At 32.4% G+C, this 14,001-nt stretch overlaps 1 protein-coding gene across 3 annotated transcripts in view; it reads left to right on the top strand.

Annotated features, from left to right (window-relative positions):
- LOC134531751 (insulin-like growth factor 2 mRNA-binding protein 2) overlaps positions 1 to 13,422 on the top strand; it is a 226,233-nt gene extending 212,811 nt beyond the window's left edge. For all 3 annotated transcript variants that reach the window (XM_063367625.1, XM_063367626.1, XM_063367627.1), the window contains 2 exons: positions 2,454 to 2,702; positions 7,798 to 13,422. In XM_063367625.1, coding sequence (XP_063223695.1) covers positions 2,454 to 2,702; positions 7,798 to 7,902 — 354 coding nt within the window. In that variant the 3' untranslated portion in view covers positions 7,903 to 13,422. The remainder of the gene's footprint in view (positions 1 to 2,453; positions 2,703 to 7,797) is intronic.
- Positions 13,423 to 14,001: the final 579 nt, after the last annotated feature.

Genomic DNA, 14,001 nt, shown 5'->3' with positions numbered 1-14,001 from the left:
CTTGTAGGATTAATATTGCACTTGAAGCTTTTGTAGAAAAGAATCAGATTGCAGCATCAGATGCAGACACTGTCAAGAAAGAGTACCTGCGATTTTGTGAAAACCGAGAAGTCCAAAATGCTGTGAAAAAATTTGACAGGAAAACACAAAAATTAGACACATTCCTTGTCAATCTACATACAGATTCCAGAATGGACAGTAGTAGGTTGATTACATTTTTCCAGAAAATACTAGTCATGTATCATGGGAATGCTGCAGTAGAAAGAGGCTTCTCTGTCAACAAGGAGTGCCTTGTAGAGAATTTAGAGGAAGACTAGTTGCTCTACGAAGTATTTATGATGCAATTTGTTTAGTTGGGAAATTATCTGACCTGGTTATTACAAAATCTTTAATTTTGGCTGTTAGAAATGCATCTGAGAGACGACAAGAAGCTCTAAAATCCAAACGAGAAAGAGTGCAGAAGAACGAGAAGCAAAGAAAAACCTCACAATTGAAGGAACTGGAAATGTGTAAAAAAAGAATTGTGGAGCAGAGTAAGGAAGAGATAAAGACACTGGAACTCAAGATAACAAATCTGAAAAAAAAAGTGTGTTTTTGTTTAGAAGACTGATATACATAGGTATAACTTTTTGCAATCATTTACAAAATTAAGTGTGCCTTTTCCAAGGTTTTATTCATTCATATCAGTATTATAGGCCAGTTAGGACTTTATAGACACTATTTATTTGTGAGATGAACATTAAAAAAGATACGATTCATGGCCAGAAGTTGACGAACTAGTATAACATCTACCTATCAATAATATATGTTAGCCTACCATTGAAGTGTTTTATCAGTGTAGGCAAATCATGTTGTAGAATTTTTTAATTTCAGAAAGTAAGTATAGTAAATACACAATCTTCTCATTAGGATAACATGTCATTTTAAATTTTGGTGGTCATTGGTAGTTTTTAGGCATAATTGTTATGCCTAATGTGTAATATTTTTTTTGTAAAAGTGCCAATTAGTTTAGTCAAAAGTACAAAGTAAAAAAAAATCTGGAAAAAAGTCATTTAAGTCAGTCACTGAAAAGGTCACTAAAGTCACTAAAATTGATTTTGTCAGTTCTGTAGACACCCTGTAGTTTATTCTAGATGTTCCTGTTGAACAGATCTAATGTAGCCAATGATTTTCACACAAACCTTAGGGCTTGTTCAAACAGTTCAAATAAAGTATTTTGTTTTATCAGTAACTGGGTACTATAATAGTTAGTTCGTCTATAAAACCAGTTCCCAAAAGGTGTTCAGCAGAACTCTGTGGTTCTGTGGCAGGGTCACAGGGGTTCCGTGAGTCAGGTCAAATGTTATATAAAGTAGGCACAATTAGTCATAACTTTCTTTGAAGGTGTTAGGGTTCCGCCAAAAGAAAAGTTAATCATAGGGTTGTCTGGGAACCGCTGCTCTAGAAGATTCTGTATACGCATTTCACGTAACTTTTACCAATTCTTTTGCAATACGAATGTTTGTCAAACTTTGTTAACTTCTCAAGCTATGTTTTCTTGAATTTCCAGTTCTGCCTTTTGACAGCTGTAAAAATACTATGTTATATGGAGACTTACATTATTCGTGTTCTATCCAGTACTAACATTACTTTTTACATTTAAGCAATTTTTTTAACATTTTAAACTGATAAATTTGAAAAATTTCATTTCTTCCATCATAAAATATCAACTTAGATTACATGGTATTACTCTGAGCAATTAAAAAATAATTTTTACATAACTATCTATACAAATGTGAAAATTAAATTAATTAATATAATTTGTACTGTTATAAAAATATTAATGATATATGATTCGGAACTGAGTTAGCCTCAAAGAAAGTAGCACTTCAGTTTATCATGTTTTAGTTCTACTGTAGAGGTTTTAGCTCTTATCACAACTTAATTTTATATTGATAATATTTACAATACTGATGTCAAAATTTCTCCTAAACGTTGGCAACTCTTAATTTCCCTATCTTTTGCACGGGCTTACACCAGTAGATTACATGCCTTATATTTTTGTGCCTGTACTAGAAACTATTTCTTCAATAGTTCAACTTTTGGGGAGCAAGTCAGCTGTGGTAGCTTGTTGAGAACTGCAATTAAACCTGGCTTATTAAAATGGTTGTGAGTATTTGTTGTGTTGCATCATTAATGCTGTATGTATTTCAAGTCTAATTTCAACATCTTGTACGTAATTTTTAACCAGTATATTACAGAAATCTGCCTATTTTAATGGGAAAAAATGTATTTTTAATGTCTGATCAATATTTAGTATTATTATTACATATAGTGTATTTTTACTAGCTCAGTACTGTTTTGTCATGCGTGTTAACTGTGTCTTATGCACTGTTTTAGGAAACTTAAAAGCTTATTATTTTTGTAAGATTAACTTAATAGGGTATTAAATTAAAGTTTTTTATTTTTTGCAGGCACAGTACCTGATATTTGAGAAAATGAGAGAAGAAGGCTTTGTTGCCGGTACTGACGACGTAAGATTGACAGTTGAAATCTTGGTGCCTTCAAATCAAGTAGGAAGAATAATTGGGAAGGGTGGTCAGAATGTACGTGAGCTCCAGCGAGTAACAGGATCAATTATCAAACTGCCAGAACAAGGCAGTGCCCCCCCTCAAGAGGAAGAGACGACCGTTCACATCATAGGACCCTTCTTTTCCGTTCAAGTAAGTGTTGCAGAAACATATCTACGTGTGCACCTGGATGTAATATGTTAGGGAAATTGACAATCCCACTAGCAAATTAGGTTTAGTATAAAATAAAAACAGCATTACACTAATTTACACTATCTATTCTTTTAAGAGTTCCTATTCACAAAATGGGCCTGCTTAATTTGTTAGGTAATTTTGCACGTGATCTAGACACACACATGATTGGACCTTTTAAGTTTTTATGGTTAATAAATATGTCTAAAATTTAAATTCTTCAACAACTTATTAAATATTGAAACTAACTCGCAATTGTTGTATTGTAGGCTAGAAAAATACTTAAGCAACTATGCTAGTTACGCTAATGCTAACCTTGCAAATTTCTTAGGTTCCTTTATTTACAGTGAGGAAAATCTAAACTATTGGCTATTGTCATAACTTAAAGTAATTGTAATTTGTATATAATTACCTAAATATGAAATTAAAACTGATTGTTGTTAATATAGATAATTTTGAAAATTGATAATATTGTTTTACTAAATATGCAAATATTTGGCCATTTTAATTAATCATTGATTTGTACTGCTCACTTGGAGTAGCTATTAAACTTCAAATACACATTTGGTTTTTGAAGCACGCAAAATTTTTTTTGCTATGGACTGATTCTTGACAGCTCATTTTGGTTGGTACAGATAAGTTTTTATGTTTTTATTTTTAGGTTAATTTTATTTCTAAAATGGAAGATTTTTGGGGTTATTAGTTAAATGCTGTTCATTTTTGAAGATGGTAATATATTAAATATTATAGACTATAAAAATTGTCTAATGCTGTTTTTATGAATATAAGCAGCAGCTATAAAATACCTGGTTACATACATGTGTTAAATATAAATTAGTCAAGAAATAAATAGGCAAGCACTAGTATTGTAAGTACTTATCATACTCTGTGATGTAAAATAAAGTAATATTAAGCATGTAGTTAAATTTTGCAATCCACTTGGTGTGCATATTTAGACTTGAGCATGTTATGAAAAAAAATAAGGAATATTTAGTTTTGCTATGGCAGAGCTGCCAACCATTACGGATTTTCCGTAATTATTACGGATTTTAACCCGGAATTACGGAACATCGCTGGTTTATTACGGAAACGAGGCTTTGTGCTGCATGGTAACTGAGAAAATTCCGTTACTGCTGTGCGTGTTTCGTGAACGCTGTTTGAATACATCGCTTGGTTGCTCAAATAACGGAACTAGTAAGTGTGCGCATGTACGATGTACTGTCGAAATAAGTAAATTAATTCTCGTGTTTTCAAATAATAATGGGATGGTATTACGTCCGTTGTACGATACAACTAGTACATATTCTCGGACTTATCGTTTGAAGGCTACTTACATCACGATAATTTTTGTACGGTACTTTGGCTAACCTGTGTTGTGTTAATTTATTTCTTGAAAGCCATTTTTTTCATAATAGTGTTTTTGTCCGGTTTTTGTCGTGTCTACAGACGTGAATTTTTTTTATGTTTTTCGATAGTGTTGTGTTCTTCAGTGCCGGTTGTAGAAATGAAGCGTGTGTTAGAATAATGTGTATCTGGGGGGAAAAAAACACGCAAGTCTTCAGAACTTTCGACTTAAATATTCAAAAGAATGGCCATGCTTGTCGTTTTCAAATGTTTGGAACGCCACGGTTTTGTAATGTATGTACGTGTGACTTTTCGATTGCACATAGTGGAAGGGATGACTGTAGACGGCATATTGAATCAAAGAAACATGCAGAACATTTTAAAGCCGTGACGAGCAATAAATCTATATCTTCGTTTTTTCGCTACATCTGAAGAAACGAAAGTAACGAACGCAGTTATTGTTTACAAGTCCTTGTGTTTGTCTTGTTTGTTTACATGACATTTCTTATCCAACCAGGATAAAAGAAGCAAATAAAAAGACAGTTGTTTTAAAGTTTAACTTTGAATAATTTGAATTGAAGATTCAAAATATCCTTTAAAATTATTAATATTTCTTACATATTCAGATGATTGTATTGTTCAAATATATTTTTTTATTCATTAATTTGCATTGTATTCAATTTTTTTTTTTTTTTGCATATTATTGTCCTTGTTTTATCTTGTGAGTGTGTTATAATGCCCCAGGAAAAATTTATCGTGCATGATTTACTCGTACTTTTTTCATATACCTAATTGCCATTACTGATGGGTGTGATTTGAGGTTGGCAGCTCTGCTATGGTCAGGGAAAACTGTGATGTCAGGGAATTCCATGTACTCTGGAAAAGTCAAGAAAATCAAAAATATTTCTGGAATAACTATACATACTTTTTTCCTGTACTTTTAGAGTACAAATTGTTTTAATTTGTTTAAAAAACTTGTTTTTCTCCTGTAATTATCAACTCGTCACGTCACAAACATAATAAGACTGCATTTAACAAACACAACAGACCTTGTAGCATGTTCCGTGATTTCGACTAATCAATAGGCTCTGATCTTGGAATAGCATGTCACTGTGCTATACATTGAGACAGACAGTTTGGTAATTGTGACTACCTAATTGATGCGAGCAGAAGGACAAATTCTTGTAAATTCCATGGCGCACTGTGATTATAGCCTAGCTGTAAAAACAGATGGTCCAAGCAAGTAAAGAAAATAAAATTAGAAGCTGAGAAGGAAGCCCAAATATTAGAATATTAAATACTTATAATATTGCCAAGCAACAGCATTAAAATTTTGCATTATAATTTTGTTTACCTATGTTTCACAAGTTTTTATTTTGTTGTATGGGGTCTTTGTATAGACTTATCAGATGTCAGAAATACTGTACATTCTATGAATTTTTTTTATATATTCAGTATGTTAAACTTTCAAAATAGCAGATTTGCCATTACTTGTTTGAAATATGCAAGTACTTTTTATTTAATAATTTTATAATTGTATGTTTTTATATTTATGGCCTACACATGGATATTAAAAATTAATGATTTGGTAAATATTTGATACTTATGCTTGGATATTACTTTCTGAAAGGACATTTCTTTTACAATTTATAAGATGGCAGTCCTGCAACTGTGCTGAAATCGCAGTTTACAAACTTTTCAAAAAGTTACCATCTAAGATTAAAATTATATGTAATGGTCTTGAAAATTTTCCATGTAGACTGGTAAACCTGGAAAATTTAAGGAAATTCATATTCAAATATGTCCAGCAACCCTGATATATGATGCATGTGCAGCATGCAACAAAAATTGATTGGATGAAAAAAGGCTACGTGCAATTAAAAATATATATATATGTACTTTTAAATCATATACTTAAGTGATTGATATTGCACACTTGTTCATAAAATGAAATAAAAATATTTATTGTCAATATTAGTAACAGAAATAGGGTGTAAACCTTTTCAAGTGTTTTTATATATATGTGAGGTTATGTTCCAGTTTAATTGCATTATAATTGACATTATTTAATAAATAATTAAAATTAATAAATTATAATAAACATTAAGAATATTTATTTTCATTATTACCGTGTTTTATCGCTTAATCGTCGCACACGCGTAATTGTCGCATGATGTTTTTGGTCCCGCTAGTAGATGCCGAGCGCTTTGTGTAGATATTTTTCCGTATAAAACCATGTATTTTAAAGTAGAAATTTAATATTTATTCGGTCATTACCACTTAATAAAATACGAAGTTGTTTGACGTGTAAATTTTCTTATAAAGACGTTTTTAAACATTATTTCCTTTATCTGATCGTCTGCGTTGCTGTGGTGTAGGTATAATCTAAAATTTAATTTCGGTCATTACCACTTATTTATTTAATGAACGGAAATACAAAGTTGTCTGATGTGTAAATTTTCTTTTAAAGAGTATTTCCTTTATCTGATTGTCTGCGTTACCGCGGCATACCGCTTATAAAAATTTAGCCAGCGCATCATTCATGTTTGGTTATGTTGCTTCCTGTATAGAGCGGGCGCACTTAGTCGAATATCGATATCTCGCCGATTGGATGCAACGCGCGCTCTCTGCAAGGTGCCGAGTTAACTACATTTGATAGCCCGCATTCTTTCGGGGCAACTGTGTACTACAACACGTTAGTTCACGTCAGATTCAAGTGGCTTGCGTTCGCGTTAGAGTTTTGGTTTTTCTATTTAAAGTTGAAGAAAGGTTTTTGTTTAAGGAATTATTAATATAGATTGTTTGGCGTGATCTTGTATACTCCACCTTTTTTTAAAAAACGTACTTTCCATGAACAGGTTTTGTTTTTATGAATAACTTTACCTAACACAATTTTTTCCGCATAATCGTCGCACCCCTACTTTTCAAACTTGATTTTAGAATAAAATGTGCAACGATTATACAAGAAAAATGGTAATTAAAAATTCATCTCAACAGTTTTACTAAATTAAACAGTTCTATACGCATGTTAATATTAATATGGATTACTGAGTATTTACATTATTACGATTGATTTGGTATACTTTACCGTGTTTATAATCACTCCAGTCCTTTTATTTTTTTTCTATGAAATATTTGTATGCAAAATAAGTTTTTTATCATGCCGAGTAACTGTAACTTCTAACTCGTGTACATAAGTACATGCACCCATTTTAAAATTTTAACTAATACAATTTTAGTAATTTAAGGAATGTTCATTTCCATGTTACATTGTGTACAAACTTGCATTTTGGTGTTATGTGGGTATCAACCCACATTTTGGTATTTCAGTTTTATTGCATTTGACAGTAAGATCTTGTCCCTAGTAATTAAATATCTATTCGAGGATAGCAATTTTATACCAGTTTGGCTTGTGAATTTTTGTGATGGACATATTTGTTTACAGTTAAAATTTATTCAAATGTTATCTAGTTATGAAAATAAGCATTAAGTTTTGATTCACAATTTTTTTTTCCAAATAACTTATAATTTAGTATGAATGGCTTTTCTATTCCTGTAGTATTATTTGAAATGATTGAATATAATACAACACTAAAAATTTGTGTACATCCAAAGAATTAACTTGTGAGTGGTCCATATCTTTACTTAACAAATGTTTATTTGCTTGGCATGAGTACAATTTTTAATGCAGTATGTACGTTGTTTGCTGCAGTCTGCCCAGCGGCGAATCAGAGCGATGGTTCTGCAAGCGCAGCCGTTGGCTGCAGGAGGCAGGGCTGTTCGTACCGGTTCTCGCCGGGAGCCGATCCAACAATAGACAAGCCCAGTCGGTTGACACAACGTATATACCTCAAACTATATTAAAATGCAATCCACATTATACCAAAGATGTGATGAGAACTGGAGGAAAAAACACCACCAGAGTTCCTCTATTCGTGTGACTCGGTTCCTCCATGTTGTGCGCCTTCTCTACAAACAGCAGTAGTGTGTGTTCTGGAGGAACGGTGTCTGTGAAGTTTGACGGGGTTGAGGTTCAAAGAAAGAGAATCGTTGTGAAGTTACTTTCGGGGATAGTGAAAAGCAGCATTGCTTGTCCCATTTTATTACTATTGATCAGTGGGTTTGTAATCATAAACTGTTTTTTATTAATACGAAGAAAAGCAAATGAGGCAGTGGTTCACACGCAGCAAGACAAGTTTTGTTTTTATTGCGAGGACAATTTGGGAGTGAAATGGGAGACGGTTGCGTGTGACAAACATAAGCCTTGTTATTCCTTCCCTGTTTATTCCACGATGGCATTAATTACCTCTTCCCAATTATTATGGGGAGAGGTTAATGTTTATATTTTTCCAGAAATCGAATATCTGGAAATTATGTTTTGTCGTTTTACTGTATGTAAAAAGTAAAAGGTCCACCAAACTTAATTCAGTCAAAGTATATGGAAATTGAGGGAAAACATGTCGGTGTGTTTTTAATGTGATACGAATTTAAGATGTTTTAATAAAAGCCTCGTTTTTTGAGGTTCTGTGGAGGTGAGAGATTATGTAAATGAATGCAATTCAGGGTGTCTGGATGTACCATCTTGTCCGAGATCCTGATGTTTAGTTAGTACAAAGGTTACATTAAATATGTAAAAGGGTACCACTCATTGTGTGGTTCTCATTTTGCATTTTATAAGCAAAGTTATTGAAACAAAAGTTTATTTTTGATACATTGTTGGGGGGAAAAATCTTTTTGTTAGATTTTAATATAAAAAATTAAAACTTTTCACGTAGCTTTTTTTGGGCTATGTGGTAAAAATGGAGAAGAAAACGTTAGGTGAGTGAGTGTGGACAATAGCTGCACATTCCCTGGTCAGGGTCAGCCAAGTGTTTCTTTACCAACAGCCAACAAATCGACACCATCTCAACCCACGTGCACGCATTACCCGCAAAGCCTCAGCGTTTTTCAATTCATTCGAAACTGCTTCGTAATGTCTTTCTAAATTATCAAAAATTTATATTACATAAATTTTTCTCAACTATCATACTTTTGGGAGATAATTTTTAGGCCGAAAAACTTTACAAATTGTTATAAACCTTCACAGACATTTAACTAACTTTTTGGGGGTGCAGAATTTTATGTTCATAGAAGCAAATTTTCTAGAATATTTAGATAGCACAAATCACCTAAAAATTGTATTTGTGCATTATTTGGTAAATTTTATGGTAGTTTGGCTTCAAAAATTAAGCTAAAATACCCATTTATAAAATGACAAATACCATCACCACCAAGCCCTCATTTGTTAATACAAATAGCATAAATACATGAAGTGGATGCTATTGTATTGTTAAAAAGATAATTTAACCAATCTTTACCTTACCGACTGACACTGTAAACTAGGTGGATACTGACGTTACTACAGTAAACATGATGCAGGGAGACCTAATCTACCAAGTCACTACAAGGCTTTAGAATAATATTGGTCTTTTTCATGTGAACATAATTATACATTATCTTGAGAAAAAAAAACAAGCACACTTGCAAACTAAAAAAACCTGTAAAAAAAGTAAGCTGAAACTTAGAAGACTGGGAATTAAGTTTTTCCATTCAATGAAAAATATATATGATGTTGTTTCCCAATATCAGTCTTATATGAGTTTATAAATATTTTGAGTAATGCTCAAATAGTTTCAAGCTAAAGGATGCGCTGATGATGTAATTGTTAAGTAAAAGGTAATAGGACATGAAACATACAGAAATAAGTTTTAAGAAGGAAAAAATTTCTTTTTCAGTAGTAGTTAAGAAAATTCCAACTTATTCCTGTAGTAATTGCTCTGAACTGAAAGGAAATGCCAATGTTAATGTCAAAATCAGTTCCTTAAAATAGTTCAGTTCTGTCATATAACAGTTTGTTTGTTCTTTTACATAGTAGTTTGCCTTAAGTGGTTTGTTATCTTGTAAGATATCTTAATAGAAAGCACTCTGCTTCTTGTGTTAAATATTTGGGGTACACATGCAAGTATTGATAACTGAGCTCAGTGCTTGAACAAACTCATATACTAAGTGTAATATATATATATAATTGTATAGAATGCATATTTTATGAATGTTATTGTTATACAGAAGACAATATTTCTCTGTTGATTTACCGAACTCAGGTTTTGCTTTAAATACCAGTTACCTCACAAGTCTCTACTTGAGGCTTGCAACAACTTCCCACTTGTGTAAGCACTGAGCCAGGTGTATTTTGCATCATGTATTCCTACCTAGGTTGTATGTTGCAGTTGGGAAATGGTTTTATAAGAGTACAAAATTAGTTTCACAAAGAAAGTTGTTACTTCCATGTTGTAAAAAAAAGAAGCAGGGTGTTTTGGATGTGTTCAAAATATAACGGGCATATTGTTAACTGCAGATTGTGGTATTGATTTTACAGAGAACTCATTGTTACAGGTTTCTCTTCTAGAAGTACAGTAGTAATTTGAGTTTTTGTCACAAAGGTGGGATTGCCATCATTTGTGTACTTTTTTTGGTTCGGGTGTGGGATAGTCTTCACTGATTGCCTTTTCCCAGTGGAATGGTTTTGCTGCCTGTGAAGCAAAACAATCTATATTTCATTGTGTGCCCAACTGAGCACAAAAACACAGCAAGTTTATTCACTACCTCAGACAGTTAACAAAAGTATAGTTTTGAGGGAAAATAAAACAGTTGTGAACAGAGAAAACATGTTCATCAGGCAGGTTATAACCAAGTTGCTTCACATACGTGGCCGTAAATATTCAAGTAAATCTTTACACATTGTGCCTCACGTCAAAACTTCCAGCTTGGCAACTTGAAGCTACTAGTGTTGCAGTTCAAGCACAATTTAACATCAAAATGTCGATTTCGAAATATGCTTGATGCAATAACAGCCTGCCATTTTCCATCAATTATGTATTAGTTATTGCATGCTGACAGAATGTTAAAAGAAATCGACTGGTCATTCAGTTTTCATTTGGCTATTCAATGGTCAATTTTAAAATATGTAAACTGCTTTTTAAGCTTTGTAGGAAGGCTTTTCATAATTTAATAATGGTTTAGCAAATGCATTATCTGGGCAGAATATGCCTGAAGATTTGATCAAAGCATCTAGTTTAAAATGTTTATCATCGAAGAACCTTCCTATATATACATTTGTATTTTTGTTTTCAATATCAAAATATTTTTTTTGAAACTATTGACAGTAATTATAAATTCAAAGTGATTTATTAAGAGAATTTAACTTTAGGGCATTTATTTTCTGTAATAGTTTTGGTAACCATTTTTCTTAAAATAGTTTTACTGATTTGAACTCCATTTTATTAATAGAGAAGTGAAATTGTGTTTAGCAGACAAATTTGTGGATATTAGTTGAATTCTGTCAGGCCCTAAATTTCATCATTTGTAAGTGTATTGTGGAAATGGTTACCATGTATCATTTTCCTTTAAATTTTTATCTGATGTACTTTACTCAGAAGCATCTTAGATTAAGATAATATTTTTATGGGTTTGTAATACATATTCACTACTTATATTTTTGGTTTTCAGTTATTGAATTATGCTTTTCTTTTAATGTTCAATATTCGTGTTTGGAAATAGTTAGCATACAAACCCATAAGAGTATACAGTTGTGTAGGGGGAGTTCTCCTGTTTGTTGTTGTATATGGTGTTTGTCACACATACTTTGTGTTTCTGTGGAAAGGCATTGCAAACTAGGGAGCAAGAATGGTTGTTCTGTTAATTACATATGTTGCTACATTATTATCTTTAACTTTTAGGGTTTCTTAGTCAGGTTTCTGTGAGAACAAGTTATTTCTTTAATGGGTGTTTTTATTTCTCTTTTCACTCAAGAGTATACATATATATCAGTTCATGTTAAAATAGTTTTGCTTTTTGTAGCTTAACCTGCCACATACATTTTATTTTGTATTATGGTTTCAAAGTATGAAATTGAATTTGTACATAAAAATGTTGCGTGACAAGAAATATTTTCCAAATTTTTTTTTTCTGTATCAGATAACGTTGTTTCGTAATTTGTGGCAGGATGAGTTATTTAGTGTCCATCTTCAGGTTATTTACTGTGTACCAAAAATAGTGTGTGTTAATAGGGTGCTTTGAATTCAAAATGGGGAACAGCAATTTTCTGTCCACTTTTTGGTTCATTTCAATGTGAGGAATTTTTTTTTTCCAGTTGATGATGTTTATTTCATTTTACAATATTTGGTCTTGGTTATCACTATTTTGATATGTTCTGTTTGCAGATCATGCACCATTAAGTGTGTTGGTATTGGTTTGTTGATGTTTATGTAGTAATATTTTGTGGAAATTACAAAACTCAATTGTTAGAGTAAAGATTTAATTGCACGTTTTTAATTTTCAATTTTCATAATATTCTAAAGAAAAATCTTTTCTGTACATTTAAATTTTAACCCTGCCAGGTTTGTAAAGATAAATGTTCAGGCTTTTTTTTTACTGGCTGTATTTAAAGTTCTTTTCCATTACTTGAGTTCAGTTAGTTATGTTCGGTTCACCAGTTGCTTCTTCAGTGTTGGAGTGTTTTGAGCTGGTCTCAACTATGGCACACAACTTTATGCCAGTGGTTGTACAGTTTCCACAACACAACTAAAGTCATTTCTCAGCATTTATGTTTGTTTATTTTTTTTGGCTCACTTGTTCATTGTTTGCACAAATTGTTTACACTTTTGTTATTCATGTCAAGTTGTTTATTTTATCATGCTGAGTGTTTGGATTCTTGTTCAATTTTTCAGTGGCATTTACCCTTGGGCATTACTGACTGCTTTTTGTAGTACACTGCTTGGTCAGGATGTTCTGTCAGCTTGTAACCAAAAATGTCAGCATTTCTGATAAATATATTTTTACCTGGCCAGGTTGTAGAGTAACAGCTTAGCTTACCAGGATCTTGACTGCTGTGTAGCTTTAGTTTTTCCAGCCAATATAAATTCCTCACATGCCCCTGCAAAAAAAAGCTATATACCTATATACTCTAGCAAAACATTTCTTACATGGTAGTAATTTTTTTTCAGTATTTGGATGCAGTGCAGGTTTATTATTATACAATCTTCAAATTATTTCTCTGGTCTGTGCCTTTTTTGTTTCTTTTAAAAGCAGTCCAGTCCAAATTAGCCTCAACCACGGAGGTGCCGAAAAACAATTTCCATAACAAGTGGTTAGAGGCTATGTTAAGACAATGCTGCACGTTTGCACTTGAATGATTGTATTTTGTAATCAGTTTGAAAAAAGGATATATTGTAAAAAAAGTGGTCCATGCAAGCATGCATTCTCCGTTTTCTACCATGAAAAAATAAATTATTCTAGTTATTTTACTGTTGTTTATTTCTTACCTGTGGCCCTTCTACCTTCCACAATCATTTTCTTTACATCAAATCAATTTTTAGTACAAGTTGAAACCAGCACTTGATGAAAATGTATTTTTTTTTTTTTAAAGTTTCAAATCAAACCAGGGTGTCTACAAGTCACGAAAGTCCCGAAAGTAACGAATTTTGATGCGAGGTCACGAAGTCACTAAAAAGTCACGGAATTCGATACAAGCTCACGAAAAATTTTTCTTTTTACGTATTTTCACGTGTATTTATTGGACACTAAGTGACTGTGTAATTGGCACAGCCGTATTTTTCTTTCTTTAGTATGGTTTGGCCTGTGATAGAAGAACAAAGTGCTGAAATAAAATACCATGAAACGCAGTGGTGAAATTCAATGCTATGTCAAGGGTCAAGCTGATTGTCGTGCTATGTTCGTTTTCGTTGTTTCGTTTTTTAGGAGACAGGCCGTACGAGTCTAGTATTGCCTGACGTATGAAAAGTCTCGTATTTGTACGAGGATTCAGAGGTTTTCAAACCATAGATGTTACGGTATACTAGTACACTTGTTACGATAACGA

This window comes from Bacillus rossius, chromosome 5 (assembly GCF_032445375.1).
Source record: "Bacillus rossius redtenbacheri isolate Brsri chromosome 5, Brsri_v3, whole genome shotgun sequence".
NCBI lineage: Eukaryota > Metazoa > Arthropoda > Insecta > Phasmatodea > Bacillidae > Bacillus > Bacillus rossius.
Note: the sequence above shows the minus strand (reverse complement) of the source record. Positions and strands in the feature narration are given on the sequence as shown.